Source organism: Pezoporus occidentalis, unplaced genomic scaffold (genome assembly GCF_034315485.1).
Source record: "Pezoporus occidentalis ecotype Australia unplaced genomic scaffold, CSIRO_AGI_Poc_V1 ctg183, whole genome shotgun sequence".
NCBI lineage: Eukaryota > Metazoa > Chordata > Aves > Psittaciformes > Psittacidae > Pezoporus > Pezoporus occidentalis.
Window position 1 is genome coordinate 62,987 of NW_026913673.1, and position 24,318 is coordinate 87,304.

The 24,318-nt window shown below is 39.2% G+C and overlaps 1 protein-coding gene across 9 annotated transcripts in view; it reads right to left on the minus strand.

Moving 5' to 3' along the window:
• Nucleotides 1-4,925: 4,925 nt before the first annotated feature.
• Nucleotides 4,926-24,318, minus strand: part of PITPNM3 (PITPNM family member 3) — a 72,656-nt gene continuing 53,263 nt past the window's right edge. For 8 of the 9 annotated variants that reach the window (XM_062615605.1, XM_062615603.1, XM_062615611.1 and 5 more), the window contains 10 exons: nucleotides 20,730-20,900; nucleotides 16,280-16,474; nucleotides 15,328-15,476; nucleotides 12,297-12,413; nucleotides 11,524-11,640; nucleotides 9,386-9,534; nucleotides 7,328-7,477; nucleotides 6,297-6,480; nucleotides 5,773-5,901; nucleotides 4,926-5,371 (listed from right to left, as the gene is read on the minus strand). In XM_062615605.1, the coding sequence (XP_062471589.1) occupies nucleotides 5,063-5,371; nucleotides 5,773-5,901; nucleotides 6,297-6,480; nucleotides 7,328-7,477; nucleotides 9,386-9,534; nucleotides 11,524-11,640; nucleotides 12,297-12,413; nucleotides 15,328-15,476; nucleotides 16,280-16,474; nucleotides 20,730-20,900 (1,670 nt within the window). In that variant the 3' untranslated portion in view covers nucleotides 4,926-5,062. The remainder of the gene's footprint in view (nucleotides 5,372-5,772; nucleotides 5,902-6,296; nucleotides 6,481-7,327; nucleotides 7,478-9,385; nucleotides 9,535-11,523; nucleotides 11,641-12,296; nucleotides 12,414-15,327; nucleotides 15,477-16,279; nucleotides 16,475-20,729; nucleotides 20,901-24,318) is intronic. The other variant, XM_062615604.1, reaches the window with a different exon arrangement.

The window sequence follows — 24,318 nt, forward strand, 5'->3', positions numbered from 1 at the left end:
GGCATCTAGTACTTTTTTAATGTACTCACCTTTTTGTGGCTTAGATGCAAGAGGGGGAATAAAAAAACTGGGGAAGATCCTATTTGTTCAGTAACAACTGTTGCATTTACAAATTTAAAAAACTGGAAATACCTATTCATTTCATGTATTGTTAAAAATGCTTATATTTTAGCAGATTTAAGACAAGAAACAATATAAGAAGAAGGAAATAATTTCCTTTTTTTCCTTCCAAATTTATTCTGTGAAGTACATGACGACACTACAGTTCTAAGTATTTGAAATTTGCTTAAATGCACACATTAGCAGTGCCCTGGCCTAAAGACTTCAGTGTATAAATGGGACAACTGTGCACTAATAATGGCAAACAAAAGCTATTTTGCAGAATGGTGGAACTTCCAGGTAAAGTGTAATTGGTCTGCTTATTTCAATAGTATCATAGAATGGTTTAAGTTGAAAAAGACCTTAAATATCATCTGGTTCCATCACCCCTGCCACAGGCAGGGACACTATCCACTAGACTATCCAACGTATGAATTAATCTAGTAGGTTAGGGTGTGCCATTTTTTTCCTCTAGTTTACTGATAGTTCCACTTCTACATAACCAGTGAAAGCTTTAACTGTTTAGAAGTGAATTCCCTAGGTACTAGAGGCACAGGTGAAGTTACCTGTAAGAATTAAGACTATTTTCATGAAAACAAATCAGAATGGCAGCTCTCGTGAACCCCAATGAACAAGAAGACTTATCAATGCCATATCATTTTTACACCTAACAAAATTTTATGCTGAATAGATATAAGCCATGCCACAAAACTGAATAGGAGTACTTTGGTCAAGCAAGAATCTGTTCCAAGAGCACTAGTGTATGCAAACACTTAAAAAGAGAAGTTATTCAAAATAAGCAGTTTTAGATCAACATCACTATTCAGGTCTGTGGAATATTCTGCACTCTTTATACAATGACATCTTTTTTTTCAAACTTACCTAACTAGACAACATTGAATAAACAGCCATTTTTTTATTGTTCTGGTTTTGAAGTATACTGGTTACAAATTTGCTGTGAAAGCAGAACCAAAACTCCACTTCAGATGTCTTCACACACACACACACACACACACAAAACACCACAGTTGTAAAGGTGTGTTTTCACAATATCTCAGATAAATCTACCACTGTTATTAAACACAGCCATTTTTTTACAGTAATTTAAAACTGGATCCATATCAACAGGACAAAGTAAATACATCCAATTGTGGCCTACTTTATACAGGCTTGTACTGATGCCTTTGCACCCACTGGAATAACAGTTGCATTTTATAGTTTCACTTATGCTTCTTCCATTCAACAGGTTGAGAAAAATGTGCTTTTCTGTAGCAGACTGGAGGCACTAAAGGTGCTGAAACTATTGATACGTCTTGCTTGGGCACCCTCCACTCCTGCCTGACTTCTCTGTCCTTTTCCCTTCTGTGTGCATGTTAACAATTCCATAGCCCATAAAGTTTAAGTACGGACTTCACAGAGACTACAGCAATGAGGACTTGCAATCAGAGAGTAAGATGACTAGCACCAAGCTTATCTTCAGGAAATGGCCATCTTAGGAGTACCGATTATCCTGCCATGAAAGCAGAAGCAAAACCAATCCAATTGCAAACTAAATGCCCATAAACTACTGCATGCAGTTTCATGTGTACTGAGTGTGTAACTAAAATTCTGACCACAAGGAAATGTTTTAAGAGAAAACATGAGTGAAAAATTATGTATAAAACTAGTTCTAGCTTTTCATCAGTGATTCACAAGGGAAACCTCAGTGATCACCCCAGGCACAGCTGGGAGGATAAAATAACAAAAAAAGGTGGTGGTTCAGGATGCAGAAGGTCCAGCTACTGCTGCAGTGTCTGTTGAGCTGCCAGCCCAGTTGCGAGATGTTTACAGCCACATCCATCTTGTTCACACTCAGCTCCACCAGAAGCAGTTTTACCATTTCAGTGTCAACTGGCTAGTGCTTTCAGAACAACTCCATCTGGCATCTGATGTTTCACAAGATGAGCTCCTAATTAACATGAAGCCTTGACCTCCAAGATAAAGCCTGTATCACTGTTTGCCAAAGTGCTCAGCTGAAGGCATGAGTTCAGGAGAGAAACCATTCTATCCCTGAGCAATAAGTAGTGTTGGAATTATGCAAAGGCCACATAAGCTCTTACATATTGTAGGAAATGAGGTTAAGGAAAATATTTGCAGCTTGATTTTAATACCACGTGTATAACCTTTGAAATTGTTACTGCCGTTCTAAATCATGCACACACATATACACACACTAGCATTTGTTTTACTACTATTAGCTCATAATATTCTTAAGAGAAGCCAGCAAGGTGACTACTGTAAAGGTGACCCAGCTATAAGTAGAAATACACAAAATCAGTGTTTTCATGACATGGTACCTGGCAAAATGACGTTGTGTCTGCAAAAGACAAACCTTAACAAATTAGATTTCTCCAGCCATGTGCTCAGATACTAGTTCTTTTAATACAGTCACAAAATTACACACACCTTTCTTGAAAGGAAGGAGGCCTTTCTACTATAGCAACTTAAAACAAAAAATAGATTTTGATGTCTCTTGGATGATAGAGGTAGATGGCTAAAGCAACATTAACTTTGAATTTTGCAGCACGAACAGGGATTACTGTCAAGAGTCATGCTACACAATGCTTCAAAAGAACTTTGTGACCAATGCTGCTTTCAGGTCTCCTCACTACATTTAAAATTCTCTCTTGGAAGCCTTGGATTCCCATGCTTTTTTAAAATTAACATGCTAACAATGAACTGACTGGAAGGAGATGGAGTCTACCTGTGCAATCTGCTCCTAGCTGCATCGCACAGGAGAAGAAATGGAGTATGTGATTAGAATTACTACACACAGTGGGCCAAGACAGAACACACAATAATTCCAAGTTTATGGGTTAAAGAACTGTGATACTACTGGGAAAGCATTTGTAAACCTGAACACTATTTCAAATGCAGTTTGTGGATATCTTTCATTTAGGTTTTGTAGTTCGCTGACTTGGCAACAGAGCATAAAACCCCAGCACCCCGTAACATAATCAGCTACCTGCTCCCAATTAGCACAAGCTACCAAACTTCTGGTATCTTTCTTAAATCTTCAGCAAAGATTACCCCTTTGCTTAAAGGAAGCATTATAAAAAGCAAATTACTGACGTGCCTTTCAGGAAATTTGAAATAGGTAACTGACAATCTTGTCAAATAATGTCTAAAAAATAAATCAAAGATCTCAATTTATGAGCTACTTTGTTGCCTATTAAGGCAAAAGCCACATTACTATGCCCTTCAAAAAGCACACTGAAACTTCTGGGTGAACAGGGAGCACAGACTTAGGTTTACTTCTGCACTGTCTTAATAGTTTTCCATCGCATTTCTTGTTTGCTTTACATGTAAACTTTCAAAATCATTACCCAACAGACTTTATGAGACACTGTTTCTGGTATAGCTATGGACCAGGAAAACGTGACAGTAAGGTGGGGAGGACACGAGAGGGAGGCACAACACCCTCTGCCCCAACTCCCTGATAAAAACAAGCAAACAAACCTGAAAAAAAGAAATCTCCCACTGACCTCAAGCTTTCTCAGCATCCACAGTCTGGTTTTAACTTTCAAAGAAAAGCTGGTTTATGTGCACTTGTAACTTCATTACAAGTTTTAAGACATGTTTCAGTCATGAGCGCAGTGGAACAATCTGCATGAAGAAGCTGCAAACTGCTACTATGTTAAACTAACAACAACACTTTAGAAATCTTACCATTTAGGGAAAATTTCACACATTTTACTTCTAGTAAGTTCATTGAGAGATGTGAGAGAAATTCAAATCAGTAGGAAAACATCTATTTGGCATCTGTAATTTGGCATGTCCATTCTTTGAAGGTCAAATGCTGTAAATCTGAATGCTACAGATTGTTACAACAGCTGCTATAAAGAGTGAGAAGGTAAACAATTTCCCATAGGAATTCCATCACTTTTTCTCTCTTCCAGTGTAAAGATTCTACTTTGGAATAATGAAAAAAGTGATTGCTATGAAGTTTGCAGATCCCTTAGTAAAATGTCTCCCTTTAGCTTACCATCTTAGGATCTGCCTCTTGGACTGAGATGGTCAGAACCATCTCCGTACTCAGAGTAGTCCACACATTTTGCACAGCCACAAAGTTCCACAAAACAATGTGATCCTTGTACACTTGCGCATTACTTTGTACACAGCAACACTAACCACTTCAAATTGTGGTGGACACATTTATTTCTAACATGAAGATTTTATGATTTGGTTCTAAAAGTGCAGTCCTCCCACTTATGTGATGTCCAGCACCTCACATGAACATGAGTGCCATATTGGGGTCTGTTGGCCCACACTGTAAGTTGAAAGGAAATCTTGGGTTTAAGGCACCCAAAAAAGCATCTTGCTGTACAAATCCTGACCACCCATTACTGTAGTTCCCATTACTGCTTCCCTTGAAAGTGTACCACTTTAGCAAAAGTGAAGTGGAAACATACAACTATTTGATGTTGAAAGCGTAAACCTTCTCTGTAACCTATGGACCTACTGTTTATATTATTTTGGGTGCTGCTAGTTAGCTGATATCACAGTCCTTCTGAGTAAAATTAGCCTGTTACAGCTTTTTCTCTTATTGCACATTTTATTATATCTGTTGTAAAAAAACCCCACAGATATTTCCTGTTCCTTTGATGTTATAAGCACTTGAGATTGTTTTAGATTGGTTTAAAATTTCCCAATAAACATGTCAAGAGGAACAGACTTGAAGTTAGAATCATAGAATCATAGAATAGTTAGGGTTGGAAAGGACCTTAAGATCATCTAGTTCCACCCCCCCTGCCATGGGCAGGGACACCTCACACTAAACCAGTTCCCCAGTTAGTGTAAGAAGGCAGATTCCAGAGCAGGGAAGACTCCAAGGTACAGGTTTCCCTTTACATCTTTAGTTTGAAGCTGCCTAAATAAATCTTTGAGGCATGTCTGCAGGTTTAATGGGCTGCACCCAAGCCTCCTAGGGGACAGATTCAAATTTATGAACTCCACCTCGAACCCAAGCAATGGAGGGCAAATGCCTGTCATGATCTTTGTCTGATTCGGGCTGGCTCTGGGCACGCTCTGGCTTGGGGGTTGAAGAAGGTGGGTCAGGTTGCTGCACAGACATAGTCCTGCGGAGATGGTTTCTCTTGCGCAAAAACTCAGGTTGAGAGTGGAGGCCAAAGCTGCCTTTTCTCAAGATCATCCGAGAGTTGTTCTTTTTGGGTCGTGAATGGAGACTGAACTCCAGCGAGGCCAAGTGGGCTGCATAACCTTCACTGAGGAACTGAAATAGGAGAGAAAGAAAGGAAGTGACAAATTATTGCTGCCTCAAACTATATGCTCTATGAGGAATTAAGTTCCATCTCTGGCATCCCAGTTAGATGCCTCCAAAGCACTAATACTCCTCTCCCCTTGCTTCTTTTTTTTCAGTGACCTGTTCTGTTTTGCCATTCAGTAATATGCTGAACGGCATATTACTGCTTGCAGATACAACCTATGAGCACTCAATTCTCTTTACTGTCCACCCTGCCAGAAAATGCCTCATCTGAAACCAAAACTGCCCTTCTTTCTCTGAAACACTGTCTCTGCTCTTTATTGAGTGGGTGTGTGTTTGCACATGCATTCACAAGCATACATTTCCTTGTTCCCCTTGGACTTTCTGATTGAGTAGCAAGAGTTACTTACTTGACACTGTGCCTGGTATTTCTTTGTTGATCGTCCAACTATGTAGATCTGGGATGGCGACAGAGCCAAGACATTGTACACAGAAATGTCCTTCATGGAACCATATGCAGCACAGATTTTGATGTGGCACTGAAACAAATATTACTTCCAAAGTGAACACTGTACTGAACACCATGCACTGCAAGGATGGCACTTGTTTTGCAATGAAGTAGCAGGTGAGTTCATTGTTAACAACCTCATTTTGTAAACCACAGAAAGCTAAACCTGTCTCTGCCTGCATGCTATCAAGAGCTATAGATATGCACATAGGAAAGAACAGGCGGTTCATTTATTTGTCATGCCAGGAGGCCCCTTTGGATGTTTTATCAGCATTCCTTGCTTTTTAAAAAGTGAGAAATGAGGAATGGCAAAAAGATTTTCTTATGACCAGTGAGACTTACTGTTCAAAAGGAAGGGAGATCTCTAACTTTATTGAATATCTGAAAAAAAAAAGAGTTTTAAGGTTATAAACAGGTTGCTAGTACCTCTTGCATGAGATTCCGGAGGAAAATGGTCTTTTGTCGCAGTGGGTCATGAACAAGTCCATCTGAGAAGAAGATCATCCCTTGTGGGAAGTTGTGTTGAGACAACCATGAAACCACACGCTGTTTTTGCATATCAGGACGCCCAGTAATATAGATAATCAGATATCCCAGGTCCTGCCAATGCCTGTCAGAAACAGCAGGTAAATGATGTAGGTGCAGGAAGAGACACCCATAGATCAGGTCAGAATTTCTTTGACTAGCACAGACCCAGTCAGAAGTCAGACCTTACCCTTCAACAAGTGGAAAGCAGCATGTCTAAGTCTCTGCTTCTGTTAACAAATTAATTAACAATATCTACATCTTCAAGAAGAGGGAGGGGAGCAAGAGAGATTTTTATTCAATACATAAATGTACAAAATATGAGAGCTATTTTAAAATTCATGTAGAATAGGCCTTGCTTCACATCAAGGCTTGCTGCCTTCGAAACCTCTAACAAGAGTCCTGCCATTTAAGTTGTAAAGAGTGAAAACCCTTGAAAACTGGCATGCCTCCATTCTCGTGCAAGCTCCAAAATGAGAGCTGTATTCCCCCATCCAGTGCTACACTAACGATCTTGCAGAAATGAATTAAAAGGCCTTTTTATTTTTCTTCCCCAAAATGCTCTTGCATTCATGGCATTTGCTATTTTTGAAGCAGAAGTATGTCCTTATTTGAAGACAGTGAAACACAAAGCACACTCTCATTTAATCACAGTAACTCATACAATCATTATTAATTCACTGCACACACATTAAGGCTATATTCCCAAGAGACAGCTTTTAATTTTATGCAACTTAAACTACAAATTTCCAAGTAAACCATAGCATTCTAAAATTCCTCTGCAAATCAGGCAGACCTGATGTCCAAGCAAATATACAAATATATCTGCAAAGAATACCAGCCTTTAAACCCTATTCTGCCCTCTTCTTTTCTGTTGTGGACAAAGAGGAAAGTCAGAGATTTAAGTCATGAAGTGCACAAACCCCACTTACCTGACGACATCAACAGCCCCAGCTCGGACTTTGGGGTCACTTCCCATTATTGAAACACTTGCTGCAAACGAACCATCAATGCTGAACACAACACATTCCATTCCTCGGGGAAGCACAGTCAAGTAACTTGCAGCACTGCTCTGGTCCCCTCTGGAGAATCAAAGCAATAAATACAATTAGAAAGCAAAATGTCAGGATGTATTTTCTGCATGTTCCAGACCTGAAATTATATCTGTCTGGATCTACAGCTTCAAAAATCACTCTCAAATAGGGCTTCTGACTTCAGTCCTCTGGGAGGCAATTAAAACTTACACTTTTAGGAATAGCTTTCCAAAGAGAAATTTGGAAGCTGACCTTAGTAAGAAATCAGATGTGTATAAATATCCTTTGTACTTTCCTAAAACAACTAGGAAAACCATCCCCAACAGCCTGAAGTACTCAAATCGCTACTCAAACATGCTATCTATGTATGTACATATATTTCCATACATGTACACATATAAGACATGAATGTTGTATATATGCACACATACACCCCCATACATACACAGCACACAGAAACTGGCTACATTTTTTTTGCAGCAGTCTGAAGTTACTGGTGAATTATTAGAAATTAAAGGGAAGAATTGATATGCACCTTTTGTGGGCATGTACTTACACAAATGAGCTTTTCTCCTTTAGATAAATGGCAGTACTAGCATTACCCAACCCTCTATCCTTGCAAATTACAATGGGAATGCCAATCCAGAGAAATGCAATCAAAGATAGCTTTTCTCATGAAAACACATGTGAAACGCAACCTTCTCCTCATGATGTATTTTCCTCAAGAGGTCTGGACATTAAGACATTAATGAAGCACAAAGCATTCAAAACCTCTTACCATCCCATGACCTCATGTTTCCTAAAAACCGTAACCTCAAGACAATCTCTTCTTTCCTTTAGAAATATGATTTTTGTATGATCTAGAAATTTATACCTGGTGATGAATATTCTTACAGTATGTGTGCACAGCTTAGTGAGCAAAGAGCAATTTCTGCTTAAAACTTACTCCTGCAGTCCATGGGAGCTTGGCTTCTGAATACACCTTAGTTCATTTTTAAGTAAGTCTTTCTTCTTGAACTAATTGTCTGTTCTATTACATTGAGGCAAAACATCTATTTCTCCTCAATTAGCACTACATAAGATTTTCAATTGACTTTGGATGGTTAACTGGCTAGTAACAACACATTCTGTTTTGGCTAAATTCAACCTCCTGATTTAGCCTCCAAAGTTCAAAGGAAACTGCAGAGCTACTTCCCTAGGAAATTTTATTCAAAGTGCAATATTAAACTGAAATTCTGGATTCAATTAAACTGGACTTTTATTAAACATGAGGGGTTTTTAAAAGCACACATACCCTAGTCCTGCACCTAGGGTAACACTTTATTTCACATGCCTTCATTCTTCATGCTTTACTTAGCCTAGAGACTTTAAGAAATGCTGGAGAGAGGAGAGCTGACACTGGAAGTCAATGAACTGTTTTCAGGTGCTGTTTTGATTAATTTTCTTTTTCTTTTTCCCAGTTTAAATTAAGGTAACTCTTTTGATAGGCTTGACATCAACAGATAAACAGGTGACGGCTGAGAACAAGGCAGTATATCCTCTACTGTTTATTTCAGTAGAAAAAGCTTCTCTTCAGCCTGAAGAACACATAGCAATACCCTTTAGCAGTCTTTTCCCCAGTGAACAGGCTGCAAAATACGCCAAGTCATACATTCCTGCCATAAGAAGACTGATTATAGTCATCCAGTCCCATATTTTGCAAGACCAAGTGCTCCTAAATTGAATTGCACTGAGGATTTCTGTTGCAGTAGGAATAAACCCATTGGCCTGGATGCCTCCAAGCTGGCCAGTAAACAGAGGATCACTGCTTCAAATCTAAGCTGACAATACAGTGACAGTCCAAGAAAAGATAACTGACCAAAATCTCTCTCCACATCCCCTTTAATCTTACACAACTCAGTGTCTCCCTGATTACAACAACCCATCACAGCTGTAGTTCCAGCTTGGAGCCATTACCTGACCACCATTTTGATGGGATACACACCAACTCTTAGTCTCTTCTGTTTGGGTATGTTGTAGGATATCCGGCCACTGCTGTTGGATATCTCTGTGTCAAAGTACACCCACCTACCCGAAGATGGCTCCGTCATTATGAAGATATCAACCTGCAAAGCCAACAAACCAGTCATCTAATGTGAGAGAAGGGAACACATGCCCTCTGTTTACAGGACCTGCCAAGCCTAGATTATGTTATTATCTCCAACTATGGCTTATACTAAAAGCTTACAAGGAATTTTGAAGGAACTTCAAAACTCAGTAAAATCTTCACAGGAGGTTCTCTCAATTAGAAATGCTTCCTAACACACAAGAGGTTATTGCCTTCATCATTTAAAGCAGTCAGCTTAGCACTGCAGCTATCAAAGATACAGAACTCAGAAATTTGGCAGGAACTCTAAACTAGAAAAAAGATAATTTCAGCTTGCATGTCTGTGTTACAGTTTTGCATGCTAAATCTACAAAATGGAAAATTTCATTTTGTTATTAGCAAAATTGAATTTTTCTCAAATCACAACCTTGTCTACAAATGCAAAACCTAACCCCTTCAAATTATTGTGGTTTTTTTTTCCAAAAGGTTTCATCAATATGGTGAAATAACTGAAATATTTCATCAAAATTAACATAAATTGTATCAAATACTCTGTCAGACTTGGACTGGCACTTTTTACCAATACGTACATCAGTAAATATGAGGGAGGTATTTGCCAAGCTCTCCTGTACTCAGTTTTTACAGAACTTAGGCATACAAGTTTTATGTGGACTTCAGTGCTCAACATGCTGCCAAATACTCTACAAAATTCACCAGTGGCTTACAAGATCATGCTGGGGATATACTTGACAAAACTGCATATATGCTCTTCTTAGACATTATGATGTCATATGACATTGGGATATAACTATGAATAACACTAAATTTATTCTGAACTTATGAAATTCAGAACTGAATTCTTCTAAGGCATAAGATTCGGTGTGGGGCAAAAATGACAGGTACTGTTGAATCAGAGCTGTTATCAGGATTAAACAACAGGTCTACTAATTTCTTCTGCTTCCTGACTGCAAAGTGAGTTCACAGTATGCATATAGATGAGTACCAACTGCCACTTTGAAAGTCTTGGATGGTGTAAGTACGAGAAAGCTTTACTTTGTACCCTAACTGATTCTTAATTTCCATCTTCCAAATGCATCACTAGTGGTGAAAGTGCCGAGGAAAACATTTTCATTATTTGCTAGGGGAAAGTCCAACTTCCTTCCAACCCACGAAGGAATATAAGAATTAACTGGGAACAGAAATATTTTCTTTTGAGAATTATACTTCTAACGTTGTTTTATTCAGCCATTCTGTTCTGACCTTCTACTTTTCCTCTTTATTACATTTTCTTAAGACAGGCCAATAAAGATGGGGGCAGGGGGTGCCTGTATGTGTGCTTCAGAAAAACAACTATTAAATTTGCACAGGGCATTCTGAGAAAGCTGCATGACTGTGGTCCCTTCTGATCAACATTTTCTTTTATCAATGTGAGAGCTACTAGAACAGCATTCTGACGACTGTGCCCACTGAACTGTTCTGGCTCACTTTTCCTTCTCCATATTATGATTACGAAATACAGCCTTTTTATGTCAAGTTACTTGAGATCCTTGGAGAGACAACACAGAAGTGTAAAAAAAAAAAATAGTATTTCTATTAGTTTTGAAAGCCCCCAAATTAGAATGAAAACTATCAGTAATTCATTACTGAGTATGGAATTCTCCTCAGTGCAGTCATTAGTAATAATCTTAAAACTTTTAACTAGCAATTTCTTTCAAGAGATTTTAATAACAGGATTCTATTCAATACCCAAGCATAACATGAATCTGTTTTCCCACTGTGGAAACACAGCTTATTGTTCACTTCCATCCTTCTGAAATGGGAATATGACTTCAAGTACACAATAATCTATTGACAGAGGAAAACATTTTTGCTGAAGCGGTGGGGGCTACTGACATACTTCCCCTCCTGTGAGGCTTTCTCTGGTACTAGATGCCTGTGCTACATTCAACAACTGTTTTGCACAAAAGCTGGTTCAGTAAAACAAGGAAATTGATTACTGAGACTTTACCTTTTCTCCTGTTAAAGCCACCATATCCAGAGGGCCATACATAAAGCGGCCAACGAGCACCTGAGGACCATCTTCTGCTGCAATGACATCGTTAGCTCGGTGATTAGCAGTCACATTCTGAAACATGAGCAGAAGGTAGGAAGAGTGGTGTTTGCTTTTGTAGTGAGGCTACTGGCTCTACTACGTTATTATGAAGAGTAACACAGAAACACAGTCCTGTGCAGTGTCTCTGAGGTGTATCACAGTGCATGGTAGAGCATCTAGGTAAACTACGTTACTATTTCAGCTGGAGACAGATTATGGTAATGGTGGGTTCCTTAACAGACTTTCTAGTGAGAGTGCTCAAGATAACCAAATAAGAGAGAACATTCAAGTGGGCCACAGATTCACATGATTATGTGTAAGGCTCATGCATCTTAATTGACATTTCTAACTGAAGCAGCATCTGAAGAATGAAGGAAATATATTTTCTTGAGCTATGGATTCATCTAGAATTTGAGAAAACAGAAGAAGCAACTTCTTTGCTTAACTGAAACTTAAGGTCCCACTGTTATTTAAAGAAAGAAATATACTTTCTCCCACCATGTAGTGATAAAGCAAGAATAAATTGTTTCTACGTTCTGTTCATTTCTTTGCCTCTGGATTACACCAGCAGTTTCCAGCTCTTTAGTAATTCAGTTACATAAACTCATGCTATGGGAGATCAAACTCCATTTAAACTGCTGCCAAGCTCAAGTTCTCCAGCTGCCATGTATATTCAGATTTACACTTACTCTCAATTTGACATGTGTCCTTTTGCGTAGCCATTTTTCTCGTGGATTGGACAGACTTAGTGCTGCTGGATCCAGGTTGTCATTTTCCTTGAAAATTACATTTTCATACCTCATCACCTGAAATTATATAAATATTTTAATACAAAGAGTGTGGCCTGGGAAGTCACGGTACTTGGCAAAGAAAGGAAAAGTACACTGCCTTCCCAGCTAATGACACTGCAGAGCCAAAAGCACAATGAAAGTAGAAAGAGGTACAGGTCATATGTTCACGTTAATTGTACAGACAACTGTTTTCACCCTGCTGGCCAACACTTACTCTCAAGTGCTTATTGAACAGCTATTCCACTCACAACAGAGCTTGCACATTCTTCCAGAGAAAACAGTGAAAACATTAGGATGGTATAAGTAACAGGCGCATTGTCTGCTCATGGTCTGCAAAGTCAGTAAAGGAGCTTAAGATCATAGAAGTATTTTTTAATGTCCTTTATGGGGCAGAGACCTGATTCCTGACTCCATCTGTACTGATTTTTCTACATATACCCAGGCAAATTGCTTCCTATCACCTACTGGATATTACTTACCACTGCAGTAGGTGATAGGCTCAGGATTTGACTTGTGGCTGTTAACATCCAAAGTTAAGAGGACTATAACTTGTGAACATGCAGAACTCTAGCATGTCATACAATCTACACATTCTTACAATCTAAATATCACACACTTCCCAAGAACTTACATGTCCAACTCAGATTTCAGGATACAACCTGAAACAACAGGTTTCAAAATCTGTGGGTAATACGCTGTTCCAATTGAAACCACAAGTCCTGTCTTAATGAAATCTGAAGTTGCACTCTGGGATCATGGACAGGATGAGGCTACTTCATTTTGAATGAGAAATAGCTTAGTCTGCCTCTTCCACAAGCTAGCAGAAAATTACTCAAGTTGAACCGTTGTTTTTTTGTGCTGAAGTTTTCCACCCTGGCTGTCCTCTCTTGAAAAGTGTCCTACAATAATTTTCAAAGATGTCTCACATGAAGTCCCTTTAGTAAAACGCTGTTCCACTCAGCCTTAGCAACGCAGTTGGCTTGCAACAAATCACAGTAATGCTGAGAGGTTGGTGCATTTTTTAACAAATTGGCATAAATTCTATTCACTAGAGGTCATATGCAGGAAATGCATGTGCCCACAGGGCATTCAGAAGCCATTAACCTTAAACTTAATCCCCAGTAAAGGCAAAATGTCCAGACTATGCTGGAACTAATCAGTCTTTTATGTAGTTCTATAAGCCCACGTACTGCTTTACAGGCACATTCCAAATGCTTGAAGGGCTTATTAAATTCTAAAAGCTCCAATGCACATACAAGCCTAGGTAAGACAGAACAATGCAATTTGATACAAATGCACAGAAATAACAAGTATAATAAAGCAGGAATGATTGTTAACAGACAACTGGGTAAAGGAGGCATTTGAAAGGCAAGATGGGAAAATGTTCTGATAGATTCAAGGAAAAAATGTCCTGAGAGAGAAGATGAGATGACAACAGCTTCCAAGGAGAGGAGAAACATGTAGGTACAATTATCTAAGGCCCTTGAAAATAAAAAAACAGGGATTTGCATCCTTTCACTTCCAGTAGAAACCTCTCCTCTAGTGCTGAATGAGCATCAAGTAAGATTCATGTTCTGGAGACCGTTCTCATTCATGGAAAGGCTCTTCTGCAACTTTTGCTTGCCTTCATCACGGTGATTCTAGTAATAACCATTTTTAAAATTAGCTTTTAAAATTCTGCGCTACTTAGTGATACCTTTTGACTGGAATCTGATATACCAAAGGACGCTCTGAAAGGACAGCAAGAGGTGGAAGGACTCTCAGACTTTCTTAAATTAAAAACAGCAATGAAAAGCTTTGCAAGTGGTATGGTTACCAGCCAGGCTGGGGGCTGCACACTCCACTCAGGCTGCCATATAAAGATAGGGGCTCAGTACAGCTGCACTTTATGACTCAGCAGCACTTCTGGACTGGAGGGCACTCAGCCACTGAGTTTCCATTCCCAGAAGCTACCAGGCGAGCCTCCAGGGAACTAACATCACTGACACCTGCACTGGGAGCAGGAGGTAGAGGGAGTTAACACTCAGACCAGCTAAAGAGGCAGGCGCACAGATATCTGCTGAACTGGTTCAATGAAAAAACAGTGGAGTTTTCTGCATTATTCTCATTACTGTTTACCTGCCAGCATTTCATCATTCACTGGATGTAAAAAGCACACAGATTTCTTGGGTTAATCTAAATAAAACTTCTTGTCAATGCCCTTTTGGGTGTGGGTCACTTTGCATTCTTACATCACTTACCCTGCAGGCTTCACTAGAACACCAGTTGTTTGGTTTGGTTTGGTTTTCTTTTTATCCCAGATGAGATGTCTCAGTCTCACCACTTTCTCTGGAGGTCTGAGCACTGTATTATTCCTAAATCACTGAAAGCTGCTGTCTAATTTCTGACACAGTAGGAATAAGAGACCCATCATATGACTCAGAAATAAATTCGGAGGAGACAGTGCACACAATGCCTTGAAATACTCCAGTATAGTTACATGAGCGACTTGCCTTTCTTACAAGAGCAGTACTTTCAAACTTCTGGTTTATTATCAAATGTATGCTAACAGTTTGAGATTTACTAGCAAAATACAAAATAAATAAGGCTGGAGATAGCCTACTCCTTCAAAAATGGGAGGAAATGAATACATAATGCAGTGTTATACTGATCTGGAGCATGGGAGGAGTGAGTAATGTATGCATGACAGTGCTTTGTTCCCAGTCACATAGTCACTAGTGCTAATGATGGACTCCCTGTTCCCTTCACTTCTCCAGTAAATACACTTTTGTCATTCTTATATCCCGTTGTATGTGATCATTGTATATGATGCAGCCACAGTTAGCCATCTAACTGAACTGAAGATTAAAAGACTACTCACCCTTGGAAGATGCAAGTAACAATCACAAGGTTATTCATTCCATAGACAAAAGAAAAAAAGATCAATAACCTGTCTTAAAATGAAGGCCACAACGTCTGTTGATTCCCAGTAGCTGGCATGGAAGAGATGAGGCAGGGCCACAGTTGGAAAGGCTGTCAGCACATCTGGACAATACAAGGCATAATCTATTCGTTTTGTTCCCCACCACTTTGCAGTAACTACAAAACAAACCAAACAAATTAGCACCACATTTCTATAAGATATCTTCTCAATAAATCTTTTTGCTGTCATTATATTTAAGCTAGATAATTGAATGAAGTCTCCTGCATTTTTAATCTTGACATTTAGAGTCTGTTAAAGGTATCTACAAAACACAAAAGTAACTGTTTTCACTGAGTGCATCATCAGTTATCTGTCTGCAATCTAAATAGTTCTATTGGGTCAAAGTTTTTAGGAGGCAAAAATCACTTCAGCATGATTCCGATTGCTTCCACAGAAAATGTGCAGTGAAAGACCAGCACTTTTATGATCACATTACAGAGTAAGAATTGCAAATGCTTCCCAAACAGTGAAAGGAATTTTGATATGTGACTGGATAGTCATATATCCATTCCAGTCACATATCAATATTCCAATATTCCAACAGCCCATGACAATACAATATAATATAATGATTCATAGCCACTTTATCTATGAGTAACAAATCTGCTATATCTGTATTTTTTCATGCCTGGAACATGATTCTAAGCCCCTGTTATATGAAACCCTTAATGACTATTTATGAGTGGCACCTTAATATAAAACTGACTTCATTTCTATTACTTTAGCTACTTAATTCTAACCAGAAGAGGAAACTTATACATTATACAAAATGGTAGCAACTTCGGCTGTTCTCATTGTGCCCAAATTTCCAAGCAGGTAATTTTGCTTTTCGTAATAAACTTTTCCACAGAAAGGATGTGGAGGGACGGAAGGTTTGCTGCTGTATCAGATATATCACATAGCACCACGCTTCACTCACTGTTGGTGAGGTATGCTGATGGCAAGCTTTCTGTTGACCCTGAGTTTTCACTGTTTGTGCTGGCCAAGCTCAACTTCCTTGTTTTCCCCTGCAGCTGATCAGATGCATTTGGAGACCCAGGACTCTCCTGAGAGAAAGGTATGTTCAAAGAGCTGTTCTCAAGGAACAGAGCACTGTGATTGTGAACAGCGTCACCTGCAGGTTACAGAAATGAAAATAACAATGGCAACAACAATAATATTAATAATAATAATAACAACAACAATACAATGGGATTAAGAAGATGGCTTTGAAACTGGGAGTGGTGGTGGTGGTGTTAAATACAGAGCTAATGAGCATTTTCCTGAATAATACCAGATTTAATGACCTTGGATGAAACTTCCTCAGAGGAGGACAGCATGGCTAGGCAGGGAAAGCCCACCCTACTGCCATCAAAATGCAGTGGTGGCTGAGTGCTTTTGGCCAAGATTTTCTAAACTGGGTAGTGATGTTGGGAGGCTATTTTACTTCACACTCAACCCTACCCATTTTAAAAGCATTCTCTGAGAAGAGCCATGCAGCTCTGGGAGTCTGTGATACTTCTCTTGTCCTCTTTCTGACATAAGCAAAATGATTTTAGGAAGAGAACCTTCAGCAAGACTATCTACTGGTTTGCATGTTCCCAAATGGAAAAGGATTCTTTTTTATTCATGCCACTCTGACAAACTATGGGCCATGGCTAATGCCTCTACTGAATGAAACAAAACACAGCCTTCCTTCCAAGGTGTTCTGAAACAAGACCAGGCTGGACACAGGGGCTTTGAGCAACCTAGTCTAGTGGGAGGTGTCCCTGCAGGGGGTTGGAACTGGATGAACTTTAAGGTCCCTTCCAACACAAACCATTCTATGTTTCTATGTGAGAACAGATGTGCATTTAAATAAAAGCACTACTGGTAAATTTGCTTGAAGCAGACTGCACAACTTTCCTGTACCTAGGAACAGCAGAACCTCAACTGAGAGATACAGGACATGTAGAAAAGTGCATAGCAAAAGCAGCTGACCCATCAGTGTTGGGTTTTTTTCGGAGAACAAACCTCCTGAATTAATTATAACAGTCAACAAAAGAAAAAGGAGACAGAGTTCAATGCACTTACTACAGAAGAAAGCAGACAGCCCTTGGTGACTTATTGCTCTTTTTCTGAGCATATTTCAGCCCCATTCAAACAACTGTAATCATGCTATGCTTGTCTCACATGGCCTTGGGTAGGGCACTATGTCACGTAATTCTTTACGTAGCAAAGGCCTGGAATAAGTTTCTTGTCAACTTTCCAAGTATTACCAACTCTCAATGAAATTAACACCTCAATGATGCACACAGGAGAACACAACAAATTGCTGCTTTCAAGGACACCCTTTCTTAAATAATACACTGGAATGCTAAGTGCCTATAGATTATCAGAACTGGTAAAACATGTCACCACTAAAAGAAAAGAAAGAGCAGCAATCTCCTCCCTTCCAAAAAGCAGATACAGCTAGGAAGATTTTGACTTGTTTCAAATAAGCCTGACTATCTCAACTGCAAAGGATAACACAAGGAACTGCCCTGCAACTGAATCGGAGAAACACTTAAATTCTAACACTTCATGGTGGGTATGTCGTTTGGACAGATTATGTTCAGTTGTAGTTTCCATGGGAACATATGTCTTTTCATTGGAAAAACTGCAATATACTGTTCTTTCAAAGGACTCTTGTTGACGCCACACAGGAAGGAAAGCTATGCGTGGCTACAGGAGAGCTTTATGGAGGTGAAAAGAATGAAAGGACAATTCATTACTTCCCTTGTCTCAGGCAAACTATATAGACTCCAACACAGACAACTGAAAACACAATGCTGCTTTCCTATTACTTACCTCACAAGACCAGGAATTATTACACACTCTTTGTAGTGAAATAAGCAGCACAGAGACGTAAACAGTCTGAAATACTAAATATTGCACAGCAAGGCACCTGGTCCTTCTGTCAACAAATCTCAAATCGTGTGGCCTAAAAACCACAGCAGATCAGTTCACTGAATAGAGTAGCAGAATCCATGGACATAAGCAGTAAGAAACAGGGAAGCTTCCAAATTGCACCCCATTAGGTGCCTATCTGAATCAGAAACCTGGTCCAAACATCAACCAATAGGAAATTACACAGAATAAGGTGCAATGAATCCCATAAATGAGAGCTATATCTCATGTATATATCTAGTGCTTGTGATTGGCAGTGTTCTGATGCATACTTTCTGCTTCCCCTACCAAAAGCGTCACTGAGTTGGGTTGTGCTTTTAAAATACATTTCCTGCTCCTGAATTGTAGCCGCTCTGCTGAAACCATTATAAATTTACCCCAATCTAATCCTTCCTCCCCATTATAATATTGCAAGAGCTTTGGTTTTTCATTCCCACTGAAATGGAGATGGGGAGAGGAGTAAAAATAGTAACTTTTCATAGAATGGAAAACATGTTGTCAGCCAACATATTGGTTTGCATTTTCCATATTGACTAGCTTCAGACCAGCTTGGTAAGCCTGGTGCCATAAAATCTGTTGTTTATTTTTTAGTATTGCTATTCTAAGATCAGTAACCCTTTTCCTATGAAGAGATCAAATCTATAAAATGGAAGAAATAATTGGCAGTTTTTTCTCTCCTGTTTCCTGAAATATCTTTATTTTAAACAGGCAGGGCAGCCTGCCTTTAACTCTGCAGATCAGGTCTTTGTTAAATTGTAAAGAACACAGAGTACTGGTTAAGAGATAAATAAAACGCATATAATAATGTTTTTTTTCTAAAAGCCCTGTGTTCAACTTTTGATTAGGACAGTCTACTTGCACAATTCTTCCATTTAAAAAACTGAAACAGATACTTTCCACCTAAAACAACCTTTCACAGGGCTCTGAGGGGCTCTGACGGTCACTAAAGGTTCTTATAATTTATCCTACTAATCCAAATTTATTATCATGCTTGATAATAACTAAAATAAAGGCAGATCATTTTACACAGTCTCATCTTGGATAATTATGATGGTTATAGCCAAAACAAAGAGGCAAAGCAACTTCCTCAAGCGCACACAGTAACCATCTGATGCATTTACAATCAGAGAAGTACTGTGCTTTTAGCCCTTCATTTCTCTCCACAGTGAAGCAAAGCAGCTAGGCCAGCTCCAGCCTGCAAGGCTGCTCCTGCACTTTCCTTGCTTTGCAAGAGAAAAATGTTGCAATCATTCCAACAATCCTGCAAAGTAGAACGTGGGGCAGAGGCACGAACAGCGCCGAGGGCTCTGACCATCCACATTCTGCTACGTCACATGGCTCAAAGGTAGGATGAGTTGAAACCCGGTGTTTTGAATTAAGGCAGAACCACCCTATTTTTAACCCTGAAGTAGATACAATGCATCACATCATCAGTAGCCCAGCAAGAAAAGGAATTAAATCCCACGTTAGTGTCAAAAGACATGACTGGTGATAGGTCAGAGACCTGTCACAAAGCTACGGCTCACTTATAAGAGCTACAAAAGTACTTTGATTATGTAATGTCAACTAGGCAGCAGCTGAGAAAGCTACTGTTTAACAGGTCAGGGCAACATGGCTTTCTCAGGGCTGTAACATTGCCTGAACTTTGTGCCTTGCCCTCAGAGTAAAAAAACCCAACCAAACTCAACAATTAATAAATTGCATTTTTGTCTGAACCATTATCTACTGCTATGTCTGCTATCACCACAGATGAAAGGTTTATGAAGATGCTTTCTCCACCTGCTCTGGATGTCTGGCAGTGCCTTCAATGCATTTCCTTTTACTTTCACTTGTCTGTATATCAGATAAACCCTATGCACAGTGCAGCTGGCTCCAATAGCTTCATTTGATTGGCAAGAAGTGAACAACAGCTATAGAAGTACTGCCCCATTCCCCAGTTTTTGTCATGTTCTCCAGCCTGTGCTATTGCTGAGCTGTTTCTATGACACATATGGTAAAATTCTTTTCTAGTAGTAAGGTTTTTTTCATGCAGCTTCCAGATCAGAATGTTATTTTTCCACAGAGGCACCAGTAGGGTGCCTGTATGAATCATGCCTATATGATTTTATCGGAGAAACAATACCTGAAGATCTAGCCAAAGTTCAATTAATTGCAAAAATAAGTTGTCTAAAATAATAGTCAAAGACATGGAATTTTGCAAGTGACACTTCAACTAAAGCAGTGATATCACCTTCCAACCCCTCTTTAACACAACTAGTATCACAAAGCTCATATGTAAGAACCATTTTTCTTGGTAGTCTTCTTTGGTCCCACACTTGCTCAATATGTCTGCGCTGTTCAGTCCCAGATGACTTGTTTTTAGCATGTTAGAACATTGGTATTTCAAATCCTCTTGAGCTGTATGAGGAGAGAATACTTAAGAGAACAAAAGGCAAGGAGAGCTATGAAAACAGGCACTGTACCTAACTGGTGAGATCTTCCATCCCCTAGTGGGTATCTCTGGTACCGTGGGATACTGAATGGAGGCAGGAGATGGAACCTTTTCTCCAGCAATGGTTCAAGTCTGCAGGCAGAGGGGTCAGCAGAATGAAAGAAACTGTACACTTGGCTGCAGGCTGGGCGGACCTGGCATACTTGGATGAGAATGAGACAGAGAAATGGAGTTCAATATTGCCCCTCTACAATTTTCAAGGAGTCTATACAGAAACATGGTTAAAATTGTCTTCTTCAAACTACAGACTAGCATACATCTGGCCGCAGGAAATTTATCCAAATTGTTTGCTATTTCATATGTAAAGAACACTTCACTGCAAAGCAGTTTACAGACACATCACGATCTGAGATGCAAGCATACAGCAGATGTGGAGACCAGTCAGAGACATAGACAGAAGTAAGGATGGAAAAAGAAGTTTAAAAGTCTTGTAAATATGTTATTAAGCATTACAGTTATGATGCTCAGCACTTCAAATATTTACAAGCAAAATGGTTTGATGGGCCTGTTATATCCAGAGGACTTGAATCTAGGTGACAGCAGGAGCAGACGACTGAAAGCACTGCAGTTTCTGAAGTCACCTTATGGAAGATAACGTACAGAAATGAGGTTGGTCATACTATAATAGTAAAGCAATGTTCGTGATTCTTGCTGACGGTGTGCAGCTGCTGAGGTTTTTGAGCTGCAACTGTAACTACAAATCTGAACATTACTTACTTGGCTAGTAAGGAATTCTTTTAACTAAATACACAGCACTGATGTATAGCTTGTATCAGATGGGTGATCACAAGACAGACAAGGTCAGTCAAATGGTCAGTGTAGTCACTTGTCACTGCATCACAGATCAAACACACTGAATCGTGCACTTTGAGCAAATCAATTCATTACAGGCTCACTAAACTTAGTACCATTTGTATAATACTGTATTACATGTTACAACAGGCAGTTTATTAACTACAAGAATAAAGGAATGACGAAAGTATTTATAAAATATGTTTGGGAATATCATGTCTGCTCCCCATGAACTCCATGCAAGCAAGACATGTTTTCAAACCTGCTGTCCTACACAATAAATCTTAGTTGTTCTTTTAATAGAGTTACTATTTCCTTGTGGTGGTAACAAAAACCTAGCAACATGTATAATGTTTTTCTGTAGAAAGCATGTTTGGTACAGCATTGTTCCCATGCGGAAGCCAAACACATGCTTACCTAAAAAGCATGAAGAAAGATGTTAGGGTTTTAATATAAGGTGTCATGGAATATTAGATCTAATGGAGTCTATGTTAAGTGACATCTCTCACCAGAGCACCCGCCATGGAATTTAAAAATGATAAAAAAATCAAAACACACTACTTAGGTTCTTTTTCATTTTTAAGAGTCACAGTCAAGCTATTTGTACATAAGCAAAACCACACTCAGCAAACTTGATGCTGTACATCTCCCTCTGCTGCAGTCACAAAGAGTCACTAAGACTAAGAGCTACATCAGAAAACACTACATTCGTACAGGTTTTTTCCAAGTGCTTTCCATGTTTCTGGAAGGACTTTTAAAAATTCATGTTATGGTGCTTGCTGCTTTTAACGGCATATAGAGACAAATCTTGATATAGCCTATGTCAATGTTACCAAGTCCTAAGCTTAAATGATTGGTATTTTTTTGTTGTAATAGCAGCACTGCATACTGAGCAATAGTATGACCAATATTTTGTTTTGTTGCCTTCTATGTGAATGTTTGTTCTATAACAACACATTAGGTTTCTTCTCAAACTAGTAAGAAACGAACCTTTTATTGATCATAAGCAGAAACCATCTCAAGATGCTTCATGATGAATCACATCTACCAGGACCACTTCATCACATGTGTTCTGTGCTAAACTGTCTGGGAAACTTCATGTCATGAAGATGTCAATACGCATAGCCTCTCAAGAAGGGCTCTGGGACAAATCTTCCAGTAAGGATATACCTATATACAATCCAGTTCTGACAAGCCATTAACTTTTTTCTTCTTTGGACATGCGCTGTATACTGTATTTTGCATTCACTGAGTCACTCTGACGACAGTGCAATATCTCTTTAATTTTGGAGGATTTTTGCCACTCAGATTGAACCATGCAGGTGTTTTGGGGGACATTAATTGAAGCTTTGTGGGTTGTTGTTCCCTCCCCCCTCCCCCCAGCTCTGTAAAACATTTTAAGATTGTTTTCAATGGCAATTACCAAGTTTCCAGCTGCAGGATAACCAAGACCTACTTCTGATGTCACTTGTATGTTGTTCTTTCTAGAAAGGATGACTCTGTGCATCAATCAGCACACCTGGTAGCAGATGAAAAGAAAGTGGGAAATAAGACTACTTACTGAGGACACCATAGAATCTTCTTCCTTTCCCACTACCAAATAAATAGGAGCTTCACGCCACCTTTGTCCCTTTCGCACCATTAAGCCAGTCATATCCAAAAAACTATGGCCTGTGAGATTTTTCCGTGAAGCATCTTTCACAGTTCTCCAGGAACCATTACCAAGTACCCTTTTTTCTTAACATATTCTCAAAGTAGGGTACAAAATGCACCCATCAATGTAACGTGCTATTAAAACTGAGTAAATTCTCCCATGTATTCCACTTAATTGCATCACAAGAGAAGCAGAAGGAAAACACCGGCAAGACTGCAAAGATCTGAGACTACTTTTGATGGCTTTCTTCAATCTGTATTTTGTTCTTAGTATTTGCCAGAAAAAAATGGAAACAGATCACCTGTGTAAGAGCATTTAAGTGCAGCAGAAATTAAGGTCATTTTAAGAAATGTAGAATTTTCTTGCAGTGGCCAAGTAATGTGGAATACATTCTGTGAGGTAAAACACTGCATTGTGTTAGAACTGAAATCATATTTTGGCAAGCCCGTAACCTTGATGTACGTATGTAGGGATCTAGTGCTTACAAAGTAGAGCAGAAAACTGGTCATTATTCTACTGAACTACAGCTTCCTTCCCTAGTGGGTAGTATACTGGTTTATTCTTTCTTTCTCATCATGCCTAATACTAACTGTCAGAGCCAAACATAAAGGAAGTGGTTAATGTAATTAAATCAGTTGCCTAATTGCACCTTCTAATACTTCTTGTACAGGAACCTTTTCTGTATATGTCCACCTTCTGCATACACACAGGAGGCAGACAAAGCCAAGGATGCAAACAAGCAGGGTTATGAAAGTTGTCAGCATAGGGCAAATTATGATATTTAGTGGCAACAAGAGAGCACGTCCCCAGAGTTACCAGTTGTTTTCATACCCCTCTTCAAATTGGCAAAGGAATATAGCACATCATGATCCAAAGGAGATCTCCCTACCACTGCAGCACTTAACAGTAGTAGTTCGTAGTAAAAGCAAGCGCAGAACACCCTACCATTACAACTATCCTAAGGTAGAACAATGCCACTTTTGGGTTGTAACTAAATGCTCATGATATATTTGGAATTCTAAAAAACATTGAAAGTTTCATAGGGTACCAAACCTCTTCCAAGGGTAATCAGCACACAGAGAGGGGCAGAATTTAGCAGAGACACACAAATGAT